At 46.6% G+C, this 20,470-nt stretch overlaps 5 protein-coding genes across 5 annotated transcripts; 2 read left to right on the forward strand and 3 right to left on the reverse strand.

Moving 5' to 3' along the window:
- Positions 1–833: 833 nt before the first annotated feature.
- Positions 834–3,210, reverse strand: F5B22DRAFT_650194 (uncharacterized protein; the record flags this gene model as incomplete). Its single annotated transcript, XM_047979279.1, has 4 exons — positions 834–1,790; positions 1,850–2,552; positions 2,607–2,715; positions 2,769–3,210. The coding sequence occupies 4 exons, from the start codon at positions 3,208–3,210 to the stop codon at positions 834–836; spliced, it is 2,211 nt and encodes a 736-aa protein (XP_047827305.1).
- Positions 3,211–6,469: 3,259 nt separating this feature from the next.
- F5B22DRAFT_426666 (uncharacterized protein) lies at positions 6,470–8,915 on the forward strand. Its single transcript, XM_047971715.1, has 5 exons — positions 6,470–6,697; positions 6,766–7,346; positions 7,495–7,795; positions 7,870–8,256; positions 8,427–8,915. The coding sequence occupies exons 1-5, from the start codon at positions 6,544–6,546 to the stop codon at positions 8,768–8,770; spliced, it is 1,767 nt and encodes a 588-aa protein (XP_047827306.1). The 5' UTR covers positions 6,470–6,543; the 3' UTR covers positions 8,771–8,915.
- Positions 8,916–10,064: 1,149 nt separating this feature from the next.
- Positions 10,065–12,526, reverse strand: F5B22DRAFT_621699 (HET-domain-containing protein). Its single transcript, XM_047975910.1, has one exon. It carries the CDS (start codon positions 12,376–12,378, stop codon positions 10,096–10,098), a length of 2,283 nt encoding a protein of 760 aa, XP_047827307.1. The 5' UTR covers positions 12,379–12,526; the 3' UTR covers positions 10,065–10,095.
- F5B22DRAFT_621704 (NOL1/NOP2/sun family-domain-containing protein) lies at positions 12,527–16,386 on the reverse strand. Its single transcript, XM_047975911.1, has 21 exons — positions 15,428–16,386; positions 15,322–15,356; positions 15,216–15,236; positions 15,088–15,160; positions 14,925–14,974; positions 14,813–14,820; positions 14,708–14,755; positions 14,613–14,660; positions 14,416–14,495; positions 14,303–14,366; positions 14,222–14,244; positions 14,105–14,146; positions 14,056–14,063; positions 13,859–13,878; positions 13,678–13,808; positions 13,521–13,563; positions 13,446–13,471; positions 13,300–13,382; positions 13,170–13,197; positions 13,007–13,035; positions 12,527–12,952 (listed from the first exon to the last, which is right to left on the reverse strand). The coding sequence occupies exons 1-21, from the start codon at positions 16,208–16,210 to the stop codon at positions 12,604–12,606; spliced, it is 1,992 nt and encodes a 663-aa protein (XP_047827308.1). The 5' UTR covers positions 16,211–16,386; the 3' UTR covers positions 12,527–12,603.
- Positions 16,387–16,588: 202 nt separating this feature from the next.
- On the forward strand, positions 16,589–17,301 carry F5B22DRAFT_638857 (cell-cycle control medial ring component; the record flags this gene model as incomplete). The annotated part of the gene is made up of 2 exons (XM_047977642.1): positions 16,589–16,699; positions 16,789–17,301. The coding sequence occupies 2 exons, from the start codon at positions 16,589–16,591 to the stop codon at positions 17,299–17,301; spliced, it is 624 nt and encodes a 207-aa protein (XP_047827309.1).
- Between the last annotated feature and the right edge of the window lie 3,169 nt (positions 17,302–20,470).

Genomic DNA, 20,470 nt, shown 5'->3' on the forward strand with positions numbered 1-20,470 from the left:
CGGGTCATATTGTGCGACATTCCCCTTGCGCTGAAGCGTTACTTGCATACCAACAATATAATATATTGCCTATCCACTCTATTTCTATTTAGTGGCCGGTTCAAAGTTATGCAATCTCACAGCATTTAAGATTCGTTTGGAACACGCTCATTATAGCAATGTATCTTACATATAGTAGATCTTCCCCCTGCCGCATGAAGCAACAGCTATGGGATATTTTAATGACTTATTCTATTTATTTATTTATTATTATTAATATTATATTAAGCTTAGCTGTTAAACTATAACGATTTAAGGGAGATGTATTGGAAATATATTATAATAAAAGATACAGGGTATAAAAGCTAACCTCCTGGAACTTATATAAACAATCAACGGTAACGAAAGGCAATAGGCTTACCACTACAGTATAATAAAGCCAGCTGTAAATAGTGCCTTAACTTTAAACAGATGACTCAGAATTGCAATACTTCAACAGGCCCAAGAAACTGGATACGAGAAGAGATGGTGGCTTATCTAGACTGGGACAAGACAGAAAATGATCGTGTTAATATTCAGGTGGCTTTAGAGTCAGGGAATGGCGAGTCTAACGCAACTTGATTTTGAGATGACCGATTAGAGTCATTATGTATCAGCTTTAGTACTCACATCTTGCTTCTACCACTTCCTCTATTTTACCCAAGCTAAGCTAAGTAGGTACTGATCCCCCGATTATGCACCACCTCCAGCCGTCGCGTCGTGCCACATGATAACCTTGATTCAAACGAACACTCCTCATTGTGTAAAACATTAGAATCATTTAGAGTTCCATACGATACTACACACTCTTCCCTTCAGTCACCGCGGAGTCTACGGTTTTGATGCCACCAGGGCACCACCCATAGGAGCAACCCGTATAACCAGGGGAAAATTAGTAAAGGAACGTCCCGCAAAGCTAGAATATTGACCAAGAAAGTGACAAGGGTAAGAGATGCAAGAGAGGTCCAGATAATTGGACGATCGTTAAGGCGCCACCCCGAATAGGCACGCCAGGTGAATGCAATGGTGAGAAAAGAATTGGTAATGATGTAGAGGATATAAAAGCCCAAGAAGTCACGAAGGTATAGACCGCCTATGCTGAAGAAAGCGAAGATCACGACGCCAACAACCGCGATCACACGCCAATACACTATGTGGTCTTTGGCCCAAACCACGAGAAACCGCACCACGGCTCCAACAAACAGCGACACCGGGAGGGTAAGAAGGAGAGCGCCTGCCGTAACGCCAAACACTAGCCAACTGAAATTCAGATTTGAGCTTGAACCGATAATTGAAACTAACGCTTCCGTCGATGCACGTAAGTCGGTAGGGACTGTATCGAGGGTAATGTTGGTGAGGTTCGTGAACCCTAAAGGCCCTTCCACGACGTTCGGGTTTAGGTTCATGCCGAAGAAACTTGTAGTGAAGGAAAGCGGAAGGAAAATGGCCGCGAGAATGGTGATCCTAAACACTCTAAGGTCTTGCGCTAGTTGGAAGTGGTCACGCATGATCTTCTGATTTTCTTTGAGGGTGGCTTGGAGCTTCTTTAACTCATTTTCAAGGAACTCCATGTCCTTTTTCAGGATGTCTAGTCTACTCTGGAGAGACGCGTTGCTATGGCGAGAGCGGTCTGACTGATTAATCCAACGTGTGAAATGATGGAAAACCTTCAGATCATGGCGAATTCTACGCTGTGTTACTTTACAGCAGTCTTCTAGATGTAACGAGAACCGCAGTTTGCTTGTAGATGGGCTCCGACGTCCGAGAAGTTGCTATCGTGTCTTAGTTCAGGAGATTCGGATATTCAGGTGTCAGGCTGTCTTTCACTCACAACTCGCTCACTTTCATCATGGCATTTGTTGATGAATTCCCAAGTGTCCGAAATGAGAACTTCGAAGACGCAACATAAGGAGAGGACCATTTCTCTCCAAGGTGACCACTGCTGGGCTTGATGATCTGCTTGAGATGGAACATCGAGTTCGATTGTCGCATCACGTCTCTTGGTAAATAATGTGTGTGCTCGACATGTCCCAAATGCGATAATAAGACGCACTTCTTCGCAACCAGCATGAGTCTTGCTAGAAGACACAACGACCTTTGCATGTTGGCACATGGGGATAGAGTTCTGAGGCTCCCATATATAGACTGCGGTGTCAGAAGTATATGTGGCGCAGGTGTCCTGCCAGCAAAGGAAGATTTCATTGTCTCCTCGTGTAGGATCTAGGTTACCAGGCCGCTTCTTATCTTTTCCCCAATATGCCATATCGAAAGGGGAAGATTGGGTTGTAGAAGTCTTGAGAGCTCTCTTTGATGGGAGTATGTCTGGTTTCGGCCTGACTTGTGCACTCTCAACAGGTGGCGCTGACCACCACGGCGTCAAATTGAAATTCCAGCAATGCGCTACTAGAATTTCTAGCAGCCACGTGGGGAATAGGTGCAATGTGTCTACTCGTCCACGGAAAGTAGCGACAGTGTATCGCCAGAAAGAAAAGAAACAGACAACATCTCCACGGTTGGGCTGCTCCGCGAGTGATCTTAAGTCAATCAGCAAAACGAGAGGCTTGGGAATCCAGATGGTCTGTACATACATAAGCTGCAGGCTGCTACCATTATCATTGTTTACTAGCTCGCGTGCTATTCGACACATCCAATCCGTCACTTTGTCATTATTTTCCACTTTTGTTCGTTTGACCTTCGCTGGAAATGATCATCAGTCATCATGAGAAAGTTGATAGTTCATGTATATGTACCTGTATTCTGAGCAGCCTCGCAGCTTGAGGGTTGAGGAGCGGCAAATCTCCAATGCGACAGTAGTTCATCACAAGAGAATGCTGGGTTGCGTTTGTGGGGCGGACGGCCCTGGAAAATGTTCCCAAGAGCGCTCGTTCGGTTGATTACTCCGGCGTCTCGGTTTTTGAAGTGGCTGTACTCCAGCTGCAAGGTCAACGCTATTTTATGGTGTGTCGAGGCCCTCGCAGATGTATCAATTAAAGGTTCAACAGATTCAGCCTCTCGAGCTAGGATCGTTTCAACGGCATCTTGATCCTCGTTGTTCCGAGGCCTGAATTCGGACGCGAACTCTTGGATCAAAAGACCACCCAATCTCCCAAGGCTTCTTCTACTGAAGGGGGTTCCTGACTCTAAAGTTGGTGTACGAATCAAAGAGGACGGAGGCTGTTCATTGTCCATCATCTTCCCTCCCTCGTGTGGAATAGTATCGGTGCAGATCCAAATCCCCGAAGAATCTTTTTTTCGATTTTGGGAAAAGGACTTAGCATTAACTTGGTATTTAGATTTAATATGATACAAAGTATAGGATATGATTGAAACTGGACAAGTAGCCGTGAAGGGTGTTGTTAAATATATAGTGTAGTTCAGATCTGGCATCAAAAGCTCACCCATAATCAAAAGCTGACGGGCGCTGCAACATTGTCAGGTTATTGGTGGCGATGACGAAAGAAATGACGAATTTGGTATTATGTAGCGGACCTATCGCAGAAAGACATCTGAAGAGTCAATCCAATTAAAAGTTGTCGCCCCCAAATAAATGGGTATAAAATCTATCTATGGTTATGGCATGTTACATAGCGAAATCCTACAATTGCTGCCGAAGTTTCTGATTTTTCGGTCCGCTCTACTAAGGCTACAGAGACTCCCATCAAAAATTGTTTATAGGGTTGTACGGTCATAATTGAAAATAGGTTCTATCACATCCCGTCGTATTCGAAGAATATAGGGAAGAGCTCGTGGGCAAAGCCAACAAGTATCATAAGTGAGCTTTCCATTTCTACGAGCTCATACTGGCATGACCCCATTGATGCTTAGAATGAGTAAGCAATTTCTTTAATTTTATTGCATCTTCATCGCTAATGAACATTCTGAAGGACGAGGTTGGATCTGCAGTATACAAATGCCTACAGCTGCAACGGCCTGTAACGTGCCATTAGCACCGTTTTCCCCACACTATCTACACCTTTCCACACTTACCTCTTACTAACTAGGTACTAACTTTCAACAACTCTTACGATCCTTCAATTCCATCACTTACTTCTGAAATATATGGCTGAAAAAAGGCACTGATCAACAACCCACAACAACCTCACACCTTACAACACCTGATTTTGGTGTGTATTTTGAAGTATACAGTGTGCAAATTTCGCAGCTAGCTGAAGTCGGACTGCTACCACCTGTATACTGCAGATCCAGTGTGGGACCTACTGCAGATCTAACCTCGTCCGAATGAATTGGCTTATTCCAACTTCATAGTCCCCACATAAAGGTAGAGGACTTAGAGGGTCAACGAACATAGCTTAGACAAGAGCTCTTAATGCTGTAGGTAGCTTCGTAGCCTAAATCTTCATAAATATTAAAATCCTGTATCACATCCTACCTGTAGGCTTAGATGATCTTATATCGGCATTCGAGCACCAGCATCCTCTTAACCGCTAAGGATACAAGCAAAACCCGCCTTATACCAATTTACTCTACTCATATTTGGTTTGATTAATATTGACATTCACTGTTGTCTCCTGTGTTATCTAGAAGATTATCTAAGTCGCTTCCTTATTATACGCTTTTCGTTCATTACTAGTGACCGAAGAGTGTCATAGTCTGTCCAGTGCTTGCAGCCCCCGAAACCACATGGTTCGTGTTACATCTCATAGATAGAGACTTAACTACGCGTAGCTGTGAAACAGCTTACTTATCCGGACAAGACCGAGCTGAACAGTACTTAATTACTAGTAGTTCTACTTCCCAAAAAGGCCTACCGCGCCGCGGAAGCCGCTTGGCAGCCCCTTATAAGGGCTGCCTTCGCCGCGCCCTCGCGGCTTGGGTTTTCCTCCGTCACCTTACTTTTCCACCTCCCACGAAGGGGGTGGTTTTTAGTGGAGGTTTTTTAGCCAAGGTCCAATCCATTGACCCCCTTTCCCTTCCTCAATCCCAAATAAAAAATGAACAAGTGTTGGGCCATGGGTTTGGGCAGCCTTCGAAGTCTAGTTGCGTAGCCGGCTTAATAAAGGCACACTGCGTACGTACGCCTACGCGTAGTGGCTGGCCTTGATCAATCGTACGCAATTAGACTTCGTATGGCCCATCCCCCCCCAATATATGCGTTCAACCAACCTAGACCTTATTTGAGTGAAGTAGATATACCGGCCGTCAACAAGAAGTTCAGTGGCGTCGGCCAGAACCTCGCGGCCGACAGCGCAATCTGGGGAGTATGTTGTATGCATGCAGGAAGCCGTGTCGGATGTCATGTTTCTAGCTCGTGTCACGATCATTCGTTGACTCTGTCCCTGGGTTTGGAATCACTTTCAGTGAGATTTATAGCGGCAGCTGTTTAGTCCAAACTAAGAAGCACTAGCGTTGCCAAGCCATTCTGGTTCATATCATATAATCATAACTGGCGATGTATCAATGCAAATGCAACTGGTATTTTGCCGCGGGGGAAGGGAATCGGACTGGTCAGTTCTTTTGACAATCCGTTTTTCGGTAGGACAGTCTCCAGCGCGACGGCTACGGCGAGCTGAAGTCTACATACTGATAGCAGTCTAGTATCCGTAATCATCTATTTGGTCACGATGACCCGCGATCTCTATGCACACGATCTCATCTGATGTTTAGATTGTGAAACTATGGTACATGTGCCATATTCAATGGAACGTAGAGTCCAAGAATCTAGAAGCTGCTACCATTACGGATAGGTATCGCCATGATAGTAATGCCATTGTTCCTTCGGCAATGGTTTTTGGCTTTCTATTGAATATACTCGAGTCTTGGGCTCCGATGTAGGGCACTTGTTCTATTCAGGTAATTCCCGAAGAATTCTGTACTCCAGCCGCGCTCTCCTGCATGCTGCACTCCGCACACCGTCGGGCCGAGTCGTCAAATGTTGAGCTGTACGCCGTGTATCCCATAGCAACATCTCACGATGCCACTTCATGACATCATTGGAGCAGTGATTGTTTCTCACTTAGAACTAAGTCATGGAACATCTCTCCACTAACCCACATGCACCCTCCACACAGAGTTCATACGCGTAGAGGCAATTGGCCCAGCGAATGCACGGCGCCCAATAGTGTTTCTAGCAGCCCGCGTCTCGATTGATGAACACGAGCTGAATGTAGCTTCAGACTGCAAGCCACAAACAGTTGTGTCGGTGTACGAGCTTGGTAGAATACGCATGTAGCCGCTGTTGTTCGGAGAGTCGGCAAAGTGTCCCAAAGAAATCAAAAAAAAAAGAAATGATGTTTGTCCAATAGTCGAAAGACATGGCAAAATCCATACGCTGTGTCGCCTACCTAATACATTTGGATCCGCGGTTCACGCATAGCGGGTGTTACGGTCTGCATCTCCGCTATTCGTCGGTAGAAGAAGCCTTGAGGAAAATAGTAGCATCTAGGTATATATTTGCGGTCTTGCCACGGAAGAAGTGAGCAGATCTGTCGTTGATGATACCATTCCCATTGTTGGTCCAGATCTAAGGGGTTTACTGAGGTGATCTACTTCGCCCTGACAGTCGCAATGGTTCTCCCGAATTTTTCACGAGTATCGCAGTATTTGCCTGTTCTTGCACTGCTCGTCGGCAATGTCTGCTCGCAAGCGGATGAGCCAGCAGTTCAGAATCATATAAGAAGAAGGACTGAACTTATAGCACAGGAAAAGCTTCAACGTCAAGGTATGCGCAACAACTGCCATTCATATGTTCGACTGAATCTTCTGGATTTGAAGCTAACTCGAAGGCAGACCATGAATTCCGGTCTACTCTATCACCTGTAGCGCAACAAGCTGAAGCGATCGTTGGCGCGATCCGTCAGTATGAGATAGATAATTTCTGGAGAAAGCCGGCAGGGATCGAGCTAGAGGATAACGAGAGATTCGCTGGAGAAATCTTTGCTAACGCCAAACCTCTCATTCCTTCTACGAAGCTCTGGCAAATTGTGTCCAAATTGCCAAAAGGGGCTCTGCTACACGTTCACTCCAGCGCTATCCTCCAATTTGAGACCATATTCAACATACTTCTCGACACTGATGGAATCGTCATCACAAGCTCGCAGGATATCTCGACTGAACTTGCTGCCGAGAACACTACAATCGCCTTTTCACATGTGACTGACCTAGCAGCTGATCCCAAAGTAGCAAATGTTTCTATCGAGTCTCCATACTATCAAGGTGGAACTAAGGTTCCTGCAGTGTATGCAGCGGAGAGCTTCTCAGGCGGCAGGTCAGCATTCATCGAATTCCTGATGACGAAAGTGGCCGTCACGAGAGATGATGTCCTTCGCCATGATCTTGGTGTTGATGAAATCTGGAGAAAATTCCAGTCAGTATGTAACCAGTGGAGTCATTTTCTTCCTATTATAGTTACCCCAGGTGGCCATAGTTGCCTATTAGAGGCACAAGTGTGTCTCCGCAGTATACAGAGCTCCCGAAACTTTTACCTGAAAGAGTAATTACTGAATCCAACGGCTGTAGTGCTTTGATCCAGCTGGATCGGCGATGACGTACGAACCAGTCGTTCGAAAGACATACCAGAGTGTTTTCAATGCCTGGGTGGACGACGGCATCACCTGGGTTGAGCTTCGGTCTGGCGGATCATCTGCCAAGTTGGTTCCTGAGGGCAAGGACACTCCAAACCCTGATCTCGACTTCTGGATCCGCGTACTATTGGAAGAATTGAACAAATTCCAAGCGACAGAGAAAGGCAAAAATCTTTGGGGAGTTCGGATCATTTGGGCAGATTATCGTGGTCTGAATCCGTCTCAACTTATGAGTAGTAAGTCTCTGGACAGTCACCTTGCAGTAGCTTCGTCTATTTCTACATTTCAGATGCTAACATGCGTGTCCTAGATATGGACAAAGCCATCGAACGCAAGATGCACTTCCCCGATCTATTCAGTGGCTACGATGTTGTGGCACAGGAAGATTTAGGGCGAACACTTCTAGATTTGGCCCCTGAACTCTTGTGGTTTCAAAACAAGACCCAGGCGTTGAATTTGACATACCCCTTTTTCTTCCACGCAGGAGAAACCCTTGGAGACGGTAACTCTACCGATAACAACCTTTTTGACGCCTTGTTGTTCGATAGTCGCCGTATTGGTCACGGATTTTCCTTATACAAGCATCCATTACTACTCGACCAATATAAGGAGAAGAAAATCATGGTCGAGGTTTGCCCAATCTCGAACGAAGTTTTGAGATTGAGTACTGACATCTTACACCACCCAATACCTGCAAGTGAGTAGATCTGAATTCTTGCGTGTTATTTTCGTGTCTAGAAGAGCCTATTAAGGTCTTGGATATGCTTCGAATTCGGCCGACAACTATGAAATGTCATAGGCGCTGATGGAGACTCCAAAACATAATTAGCTTTCAGCTTGAACTCCTACTAACACAAGCCGTTGTAGTGATTGCTCATGGTGTAGCCACGGCTATTAGCAACGACGATCCAGCCATTCTAGGAGAAGATGCAGCAGGTTTGAGTTACGACTATTATCAAGTCATTCAAGGATTTGATAATATTGGACTGGGGGGCCTGGGTGCCTTGGCTCAAAACTCAGTTCGCTGGTCAAATTTTGTGGACCAAAGTCAAGAGGAGTGGATCCATGACATCGAGCTCGGAGTTGACGGGACCGGCGTAAAAGCAGAGCGATTGAGGCTGTGGCAGGAAAAGTGGGAGTCATACTGTCAATGGATTGTGGATGAATACGCAGACTGGAACGCAACACTGATTACCCATCACAGGCTGTAGCTCATATAAAAGCTATCACAGGGGCTACGTGAGTTTAAATGTGAGCTTTATTACTCATAATCAGACTGACCTCACTCAAGAGGTACGAGATGATTTAGAGAGTTAAACTGTTACTAAATCTATTAGTCATTAATCGATTTTTCACATCGAATTAATACCTTTAACATTGTTGTTGTTATAGTACTATGTATAGCGAGTATAGGGGATGGAGCTTCGGACCTTATGACGTCTTATTGGTAGTATTGTGGTGTGGTGCGGCATCTCTATCCCGTAATACTTGAACACCAGAACAAATGTGTCAATGCAATCTTTAAGTTCTTAATGGTCTTTTACATAAACTTATAGAATTGAAATATATAACCTAGGCGCTAGTATTGAGGGCAACTGTCGGTAAACTGTACCGCTATAACCTGCCGTGGAGAAATCATATCACGGAGATTAACAGAGGGCTGTTCATATTGAGGGCCAACTACGCTGAGGGTAATACAGGCTTGAATAGTCATGTCTTAGGTGTGAGAAGGAGCGTTGTCAGACGTTGAATACACCGAGATACGCTACAGATAAAGTGTTCCAAGGGGGGTAGTGCTGAGGGCGACCAATATACGAAGGTGGGACTCACTAGAAGAGCTGCGGTCGAGATCTTGGTGATATATTAGGCCACAAGGGGAACTTGACCATGCCATCTTAAATCTAACTCGGCCAAATGTTGCTAGTATCATGTACTATCACAAACAGTTGACTATAGGAACGAAGCATTTAAGCGTGAGATAAGATGTAACTGAGCTGGAATCGCTTGAGGACCTGCTGGGCATGAGGATAACCTGCCTTCCCTTCATCCCACTCCCTTTCCTTCACTTCCCCCTCGTCTTTGGTGTCCTTACGGAGTAAACTGACCTGAGTAAATTATAACGTCCGGATGCGTAGATGCAAACTGGGTATAGATAGGAGTAAAGGGAAGAAGAGAGCAAGGGCAGGATTAGGGGTATGGGAATAGGAGGGGGAGTGGGTGGAAGGGTACTGGTAGGAGTAATAAGGTTTAGGTAATTATTAGTATACTGTGGAAGTAGACCAACTGGAGGGGGAGACTTTGTGAGCTCTCGGGCGTGAGGTGAGCCTCCATCTTAGATAGATGTAGATCGAGTGTAGTAGATGTAAAGAGAATGATGGAAGTAAGTGGATAGAAAGTCATGGTTTCTCGTGTGCCATGTATACGAGTGTAGTGATAGGAGAGGATTTACTATAGCGAGGGCTCTTCATACATTAGAGTGCACATATCGCAGGAGATTACTGTAATCCCATTTATATTCTGTGGGATATAAACATAATCAAGCCAGTGTCACCAAAATCCACTCGCGACTCTCGTCCACCCACGCAGCCTCATCAACCTCAGCAGTACATACCCTCTCAGCAACATTCTCCTCACGATTCACCCAATGAACAAGCAGAAGATACAACCTCCTCTCCGCGCGCACATCGTTATATCGATAATCATCAATCTTGCGCTCAACAACAATGAAACTGAGTTTCCCTTCCGGCTTCGCAACTTGGTGCTGCCAAAAGGGGAGCAACTCGCCGATTTGTCTGCTGCTATCTGAGGAACTGTAGATCTTGTTCTCTCGTGTAACAAGCTGTGAATGGCTTGTCCAGAAGAGCAGACGACCCGAATCCCTGAACTCTAGCCCTGAATGTATCCGATGCGGCGGGATGGCAGTGCACTCTTTCCAGCCCGCCGAGGTCGAGGCGTCAATCCCGTTCATCTTAATCGAGCGCGTATCTTCTAGTTTAATGCTAGAACTATTGATCGGTGCGGATTTGCCGTAAACATCGAGTTTCGTAATATTCAGCTCGGGCTGTATGTTTACTTGTCTGGGGATGCAACGCGTGATACCCTCCACGCATCCCCAGCCTAGCCAAGACCAGCTTGGAAAAGGTATGTCGTCGCTCGACCCATCCGGGGCAAGAACAGTATGCGTCTCCCGTCGTCGAGAGGGAATTTTGGGAGGTAGGTGCCCATCTTGCTGCCAGGTGATATTCACCCACGCCAGCGACAGCCCGAACATGCAGGACGCGGAATGTCCCCAATAGAACTCATGGCCCGAGCCCAAGGAGACGCGATTTAGCACTCCCATGAACGCATTGAGGATGTCGCCCTGCACACTCAAATGCCGCTTGTTATACGCCGCGATCATCGAACCTAGTTCGTCGTAGCTGAAGTTAGCGCCTCCGAACTCGCCGAACACGGGATGTCCGGACAGCACGCGGAAGATGATGTCGCCGGGCTCGACGGTCGTCGGGAAATCCTCGAATGCGATAGTTTCGCAGTACTTTGCCGACTCGCAGGACCAAAAGACTTGGTCCGACGTGATGACTATGGAGCGCCGCGAACAGAGTCCTTCTTGGAACGTCCAGCCACGCGTGCGCCATGCAGATGCTTGGTACGCCGCGTCGAGTCGCAGGACATTCATGACGCTGAGATTCTCTGTTACGTGCGCTGTACGCTGAGTGATTGTCCTCGGCGTATTGTTCAAGCCGGCTAACCCGTCCAGTGACGTACCGCTTGCTGCTACAATGGTCAGCGCTGCGCCTGAGTATACGAGGTCCATCTGGGGGAGCTGTATGGCCTTGTCAGCGTCCGAGTCTTGGATCACACATAATCTGTCGACCCAAAGATAATCAACTCCCATCTCACGGGTGAGCCATAATGCGTCATTGATCGTTTTCGGCAGTGAATATGAATCCAATGCGCCTGGGGTCTTGAGGGTCGCTAGGTTTCCTAAGGTGGTCTGAAATGGATCTTTCTCCCCGCCCCATACGTAGCTCAGCGTAAAATAGAGACACGCGGCCGGGACATCGACGATACAGCGCTGCTTCACATCGATGAGACGAAGATCCCGCGGCCAGACGGCTCCCGGTGTAAACCATGCTGGCTTTTCACACTTTGAACCATGACTTTTGAGGCAAATGTCGTACCACTTCCCCAGTAATCGAGTGTTGACCTCTGGCTGTACGATGCGGCCGGTAGGAAACACCAAGGAGGGATTTCCTCTACGTACATAATCGTCAATGGTAGGGATTGGGTGTTGACAAGGATGCAGTTGCATAAACGTCTGAGCAGTAGACGGGACAGGCTTAAGTCCAGCTAGCACCAGTAGCCTATTCAAGCTGTTGTTGCGAAGCTCGCCTTCCGTAGCCTGAGATTTACCGGGCAGGGTATTGTGGCGACGCTGCCTCACTAAACCCGCGGATGAATCGTATTTCGGATTCAACTGGGCGAACATTCGATGCAATACAACACTTGCTTGAGATATACTAACATCCAGGCCTCCAGGCCCAAGGCGGTTTCGGCCATAGAAGAATGCACAAGTAATTCGTTCTGGACGGTCGAGGAATTCGGCGATAGGCCACCACGGTTTCAAGGCTCGAGATGCGTCGCTGATGAGTTCGCATAACTCGCATGTATCTTGATTTGACCTGATAATGGCCAGACCATGTTCACCACACTTGACTTGTTCTCTATACTCGGGTTTGTCGGTTTCAGGGTTGAACACTTGGCTGAGTATCCGATCCCACTCAATTGACTGGCAGAAATGACAAAGATTGCTAGACATTGTGACTTAAACAGCCTCAAATTCGGCTTGTCACATAGGCTCTTGGACGTAGTTTTAGCTTGCTCTCACGTGGAAGCTACCAGAGGTGGTCCCTAGTGCCAAGGCTCTAGGTGCGGCTGAAGTACATGTGCCCGGGGTCTTTCACGTTGGCAAGAGATAGAACGTTGACATTGGTATGAAGAAGTTTAATGTCAAACCAGTAAATGGCCAATATTAGTTAGATATCTATGCTTTACTCTTGCTCTTTGCTTTACTGCCGTTCGTGGGTTTTGCCTTGCTCTTGACTTCCGAGCTTTCACTCTTCGCCTTGGTTTTGGCTTTAGGCTTCTCGAGAGCCTTGGGGTCAAGACCTCGCTTTCGCATCGCATTTCGCTTTGCACGCTGCATATATTCGGCGTCTTCGTCATCATCAAACCCGCCAAAATCATCATCCACCACAGCCTGAGCAGGAGTCTTGTCGTCGGCCAGGATAGGAGTTTTGTCAATTACTTCTTGTTGTTTCGGAGCCGACTCAGCCCCGTTCCTGATCAAGTTCGCGGGTGTTGGCCCTATCTTGTGGAACTTGGCGACAAAGCTGTAAACAATTAGCCACACATTCAGGGTGAATTCAAGTTTGCAGTATACTCACAAGCCGTCCATGTTCAAAGTATGTGGATACTAAATATATGGTCAGCGAACTTTGAACGGTATATATCAAAGATAGATTACACCGAGCTCTTTGTACGTAGAGCAAGCGAGGTAAGGATGACTCTCCAGTGAGGGAGGTATAGTAAAGGTATCGGTATACTCACAAATCGGCGAGTGAGACTTAAACTCTTGCTGTAAATTCTATGTTAACAAGTGTGTCATGAGGCAATTATTCGGAATGCTCCAATAGCGATCATAAATCTCATTTTCTTAATGGAAAGGGATCCCACTTACTCAAAGGTTTTACCCTGGTACGACGTAAATCCGGGCGTCCCGAAGGGGATTTCGGACTCAGTGGACACCAATCTGACGTTCGGCTTTAATAACAGGGGTTAGTATTTTGCCTTTTACTAGAGTTTTTAATACCGGTCGCAACCTACCCTCTTCTTCAAAGCATATTGGACGACTATACAGGGTCAGTAATTGCATAATTCAACAGAACAAAGCAAACTTACCCATTTCGTTTTCTTCGACGCTGACGCTACAAGTGGAATATACCTTTTGAGATAAGCGTGAGTGGTTGGACTTAAAAGTTCAGAATGCAGAGGGTGAGATTGAGTGGCAGGTGCTGCTAGAGTGGATATTATGGGTGAAATAATTACTATCACTTACTATGAAACCGCCAGTGCCAGCATGGTTCACCGAGTCGATAGCCGCCAAAAGCAATTGCTTTTGGGTGTGAGGTATCGAGATGAAATCCTGAGGACCTTTATTGGTTTTTACGGAGGGATCCTTTGCGATGACTGTTTATGTCAGTTATGATGATCAAACCAATGAACCTTCGAATACTCACCACCTGTTCCTGTACACGGTCTATTACACCAATCAAATCAGTAAATGTGGCGGAAGCTAGCTTGCAAGGATGCAATCTCATGAGATATAAATCCGCAGGTATGACTTACGCATCTGTAGCATAATAGGTTAGCAATAATCCTCAAAGAAGCGAAACCTGAGACAGCTGAATGTATATATTCAATGTTTTCTGGCAAGGCATCAAGAAACTAGGGAATCAAAAGACAGTTGGGAATTACTTACCAAGCAAAACGCGATCAAAACCGCCTATGACGTGCGGGAATTCTCGCTAATGAAAATTAGAACTCGGAGCTCCCAGTACACTAATGCAATTAAATGCCACAGGGGATTTTTCCCGACTTACAGCATCATAATTGCAGACAACAACTAATTGGCAAGTTAGATAACTATGAAAGAAATTGGGCATATATCATAGGTCACTTACCATTCCTGACTCCAAGTCTGTGAATGTTTCCTATTAAACCGCGTGATCGCGTCTTGGAAGGATCCTGGGCGATTTTAGTTTCATACATTAACGCCATCTCGAAGTTTACCTACGTTTGCAAATATGCATCCAGTATTCTTCATCATCGCCGCTAGGTATGTGGTCTTGCCACCAGGGGCACTGGCCATATCCACTTCAAAACCACAGTCAGCATGTCTAGCAGAAAAATGCTCGTAGGACAAAGATCACTATGAGATATCAGGGCAAAAAAGCTGAGCGATTCTTGAAGTGATTCATTAAGTTTACTCACATATTCTCTCTCCCTCTTGAGGTGCTAAAGCCATGCAAGGTAGAAAACCTGTATCGTCAGTCATTGCTTACTAAGCTTCCAGGTGTGTTACTTACTGCTTCCCGCTTGAAGAATATAATGCCCGGCAAGATACTCGGGCGTAGCTAAATTCAAAAATTAGTCGATGAACCGGGATATTTCGTGACGGCTTCTATTATTACCTCCCAAGCTAGAAATATACAGTTAGCATCGAGATAAACTGCAAGGGTAAGTTGGAAAATGAGAGCCCGGAGGGGTATTCCGGGAGAGGAGCCCAACTGGTGAAATACTTACGGGACATTTGATTCGAATACTTGGAGGCCAACCTTAGACCATTTGCCGACCTATAAAGAGAGAAGAGTCAGCGGTCGTTTCCCCCCTTCCGATTTGAGCACAGTCCAAAGGTAAGCCAACATATGCAATCGGAATCTGGAAAGAGGCATTGGAAGTCTCTTACTGGCTCAAGCGTTACACCACGGTTGATAAGGGCTGAGGCGAGCTCTCTCCTGGAGGTCTTGAGAGTGTTTGTTCTGATCACATGTTAATCCAAGCCATTCAGTATTGTTGATGGCTTTATAAACATACCTTATGACGATAGGGCGAGGACTTCAGATCAACAATTAGTAAAAACTCAACTCAGGATACTTCAAAACAAGACAAGTTGGTGAAACTAGCACCAGAAGGTACTAACGTTTCATTGGCATCAAAAAAAGCGAGAGCTTCTCTCTGTAAAATGTGTCAGCGCTTATGATTGGATATGAATGAGAGTTGAGGCCCTGGATGAAGCAAAGGCTTACCGGCGGGAACAAATTCAGCAGCTTTTCAGCGAGAAATTCTGAATAACCATAGTATGCGCAAATATCTTTCAACAATTGCGCAGTATACTCTGATCGAGAAGTGCCCGGCTCCGCCAAATTTTTCAGGTCCTCTAACACACGGACAGTATCGGTTATTCGTTGCCTCAAGAGCTGTAAATCGGGAGCCAGCAATGCCTTATTCTCTTCGGCTCCGTCTTCGAGAACGTGAGGGATGTCGATGTTGGTCTGCAGCGTCTCTTGAAGTTCGGCTTCTTCTTCGGCTTTCTCCTTGTCCAATTTCCGGGAAAGGCCAACAATGTTAGCAGCCGTGAGTTTCTCCTCCGCGTCAGAGTCGTCTTCGTCCTCAGAGAACATAGCTCTGCGATCGTCCGCGCCCTCTCCCTCCGAGTCGTAAACTGAGTCATCAGAGCCTAAGAAATCGTCCTTAAGCCCAGCCTCCTCCAGATCCGACATGTCTTCGTCGCTGAACCCGCCTCCAATACCCTCGCTCATATCGTCGACGTCTAATTCGGGTTCAGGCTTGCTTTTCTTGGACTTCGGTTTCACTACTTTGCCATTGCGCAAAGGGAGAGCTTGGGGCGCTTTCGCAGGTTTAGATTTTCCATTGGCCTTGATACTAGCTTTGCCGTTTTGCGACTTCCGCTTCTTCGTCTCTGGGACATCGTCGACAGGCAATCCAGCTTTGCGCTTAAGTTTCGCAATATGCGCTTCAGACAGTGGCTCTGGTATGCCCTGGTGCTTAAGCCGATTTCCAGTACCCATTGTGAAAAAGTGCGTCCACGCGAAGATCAAAATGCAGCAAATTCGCTTTGCTGTAGGTATGATACCCAGTAGGCGTTACTCAAGCTTCCAGCCATAGATCTGCTCCATCAACTTTTTTTGAAAGGGACCCATGCTGATAAGCCGATAAGCAGGTGTCTCCACCTGAGCAGTAGCCTACAATGTACTAGGTACTTCGCCGTGGGGCTGGCGAGAAGCTCCAGCCACACAGTGGGGGTGGGGGTTGCATGTCTCACTACCTACCTGCAATTCAGTCAGCATCATCTCGCCGTTATCACGATTAAAAACATAGTAGCTCGACTCCTGTATACCTATCTAACTTTTCGAATAAATGAATTGAAGAACACGATCTGGGACAAAATGACAGAAGTATCTTTCGCCAAGTCTTTCCTCGCCGCACTAGATGGGCGTCCCATCAAGCTATCGCCCGACCATGTCGAAGATCCCAAGACCTACCAAGCGCGAGGCGCTGTACGTGTCCTCCCTCTGCGCAGGAGTTGCAACTTGACCACAAGCGACTCTGGGGTTCTGAATGCCAATATAAACTAACAGACTGATAGTACACCCTTCCTAAGATGCCCAAAACGATGAGCAAACGCAAAGGCACGAGTGTAACTCCCGGCCAAGAACGAAGCCTCGTCGTAACCGTCAAATCGCTTCGCAACCCACCGCTTGATCTGAGACTCTCTTCCCAAACGCTCAATACTTCGGTTCACGATATCAAGGCCTCCGTAGCCAAAGAGACCGGCATTGCCGAGAACAAGATCAAAGTCTTACACAAGAAGAAACCCGTTCCTGATAGCAAAGTATTGAAAGACCTTGTTAGTGAGGACGATACTGCTGTTGAATTTTCTGTAATGGTGATGGGAGGTGCTGCTTCCGCTGCCGCTACAACAGGGGGGAAGCAGGACGCACAGCATGATGTCGCCCAAGGCCTCAGTGGCGCAGATGTCTTACAAACAGAGGATTTCTGGGCTGACTTGAAGGGTTTCTTATTACAACGGATACGAGATGAACAATTAGCAGCGGAACTTGCGAGTACATTTCAGGAGGCATGGAAAACGAAAAGCTGAGTTGCCACGATGAGGACAGACTCTACGTGAGGAGCGTTAGTACCATTGCATGTTAGCTGCGTCACGAATGGAGTAATTGGTGCACGCAGGAACGGCCAAGATTTCTGAATAGCGACAAGAACGCTTAACAGCCAAGGAATAACTAAATGGTGTCGTGTAGTATTATTGGTCAACATCGGTTCCGGAGTCTTTTGTCAAGCAACCTCGCGTGATAAGCTACCAAACTAGAACCCGTTGTAGGTCTGCAGCGGACGGACCTGCACCGAATTTCTCTTCACCGCGGTATCATGGACCTCATAGACCAGAACTATCAATTCAGATCTTTTGTCTTTTCCGTCTAATTAGTACTATAGCAGCACTCAGCGCATTTAACCGGCCAGACCCTTGCTGACAGTCTTCAGGACTGTATCGTGCTCGATGTCGTCTGGGTCGTTGGCTTGCACTTCATGTCCGATACCGTTGAGTGAGCGCTTGAGGCCCTCCTTGGAAGAGGCATAGATCATCTTGGGCTACAAGATTGTTAGTTCTAAGGCATTTTGTAGGGAGTATTAGACAGGTATACTAACCTGGACACCAGCATCATCTGGGGACCAAGCAATGAAGGTGATCTTGTTTCTGTATCCGTTATCAGCGTGATGAACCTCACTATGTTAGTTGACGCTACCAACCGAAGGCCCTCTCCACTAGCGAGGCCGTACTCGAAGTCATAGACGGCGTATCGGGGACCCTTGGTAACAGCACCCTAGCAAGTAAAACGAGTTAAAATGAGTAGAAGCTCGCATGGTGTACGGCGCAGCTTACGCTCTTGGTCTTAGCAGTAGCTGAGATGAGCTTCTGGCGGAAGACCTCCCAATCTTTGTCGGCAGAGGCTTCCTCAACTACAATCTCTCGGTTGTCGTCTGACAGCTTGAAGATGATGAACTTGTACTTCTTGGCGAGCTTGAGATCGTTGAATGCAGATATGCACTCTTGCGAGACGTTCGCTCTAAATAGGTATAGGTAGCACAGTTAGCTACGCTGGTCTGACTCTGACAGCAAGAGCTTGGAACATGGGCGGAGCGGCGCATGATTGCTCAGGCGATCGCGTGCGGGGAGCTGTCCAGATGTAAGAATGGAAAGGGACAACAAACCCTGATTGAGACTACAAGAGAACAGCGTGTTAGTGATCGTCGAGGCGCGCAAGTTCCAAGCAGACAAGGGGAACAGAAATTCCTTACCATGGCGGTGGTAGACAAGTGGAAGGGGGAGTGCTTCGAACGAGCTAGGAAATGCGGTCAGCGTGAGTACTGAGCACTGAGCGAGCGGCCATGCCGACGGAGCTCAAGATGTAGATATAGGAGGGAGTCGTGGCGGGAGGGACCACGGCAGGCAGAAGAACTAACAGAAGTTGGTGACTGGAAGAGTTGAGCCACGCTGACGTGGTCTGCTATCGTCAAAGGATTGGGTTTGAACGAAGCGATGATCGCAAGAGTAAGGGGGTAACGGTAAGGAGTAGTAGGTAGATGAGGGAAAGAGAGAAAGTCAGGTCAGTCTAGTTAGCGACTAGATACCTGACAGGTTGGAGGGCTGGATGTGGGATGTGCTTTGGTGGGACGCTTGTCGCAATGGAGGGGGAAAAAAGTGACGTCCCGCCCCGACTGGTATACTGTTACATACATATTGTTGTTGTACTTGGGTATGCACACTGTGCGCGCGGTAAAACAGCGCAGGGCGGTAGGGCACATGTGTACCTAATCATTGATGGGGAGGACCCTACTTACCGCGAGTATTTTCCGCTATCCTTCACTATCTACATACAGTACGAACTTACATAGTACTTACACCTCTCAGCCTAGATAGGTATATGTACTTACCTACCTGTGTACCTAGGTGTCCACCAGGTACCTACATAAGATACAGTACATACCTATGTAGGTAGCTATGTAACTACTATATACAGAGCTTCAATTCTGCAGGCAGCTATTATTTTTATTTTATTTTTTACTGTACAGCCACCACTCACCCAAGGCCACAACAACAAATTGCCAACCTTGGTGGAAGGCAAACGAAAAACAATTCAGTAGTGGGGTGACGAGTCGGCGGGGGCTTGGCTGGTTGGCCGAGCAGGCTGTTGGCTTGGCGGGCGAGGGGTAACCTCAAGCTTTCTTCGACAAATCAATTCCACCTAAACCGCTGAAGAGGTCGACAGGTTGTACACAAATGTCCTGCCTAATGCACTGTACAACATATGTACATTTTACTTGCAGCCGCTCCCAGGTCTCCTCACTCTTGGGGGCCGTTTTTCAGAAGCTTTTAGGTACCTACCGAATAAATCACACCTCCAATGAAGAGCAGTGTTTGAAATGGACGAAGGATGCCCAACGACCGGGTAGTCTAAATAGACACAACGAGAGAGCCGAATATAACTTACTTTACAATATGCTTATAATTAATACAATTTCGCAGTAATTAATAATCATAAAGACTATCAGAAGCAAAAGGAGAGGAGAATACCTACTTGCATTCGCTGCACTGTTCATGTATGGTCCGGAAGAGGTTCCGACTGTTGCGACTACCTATTCAACCTCTACCCACACGACCGTAAAAGCCGCGTAGCTGTACAATCACGTGGGGAATGTTGTGGTGGCAGAGAATGATTCATTACGCTGTTCACCATTAACAACGCTCCTCTACTATAGGCAAATGATCTTTCAATGCTCATGATGTGACATCTATTAAAACGTAAATAAGCAGAAAAGATCAAGATATATGGATCATTCGACCGTCGCAAGGTATCTATCCTCAACTATTGCCCCAAGGAGCTGATTCAGCATACCTAGTAAAAAGACCTTCATATTCTTACATTACAATAGCACGTCACACGATGCATACAGACAATTTTTTATTCTATTCCCACTACAGAAACAATCATTCTCCATGAGGGTCAATCACTGTGTGATGAATTTATTACCAATCCAAACAACGACCGCAACAACAGGCAGCAAGATCGCGGGGTTTTAACCATCAGCGCCTGATATAGGCACCCATGAGCGGAGAGGATTTGATATTTACGAAATCATACGAAAAATGCAAATGTTAAAGGAATTAATTTATCATTTTTTTTGTCTTTGAAGCTAAGCAACCAAAGTAAAAAGAAGGGGTGGCCAAGCTAGCTAGCTATACTATACAA

This window comes from Xylaria bambusicola, assembly GCF_022495145.1.
Source record: "Xylaria bambusicola strain CBS 139988 unplaced genomic scaffold F5B22scaffold_50, whole genome shotgun sequence".
Lineage (NCBI taxonomy): Eukaryota > Fungi > Ascomycota > Sordariomycetes > Xylariales > Xylariaceae > Xylaria > Xylaria bambusicola.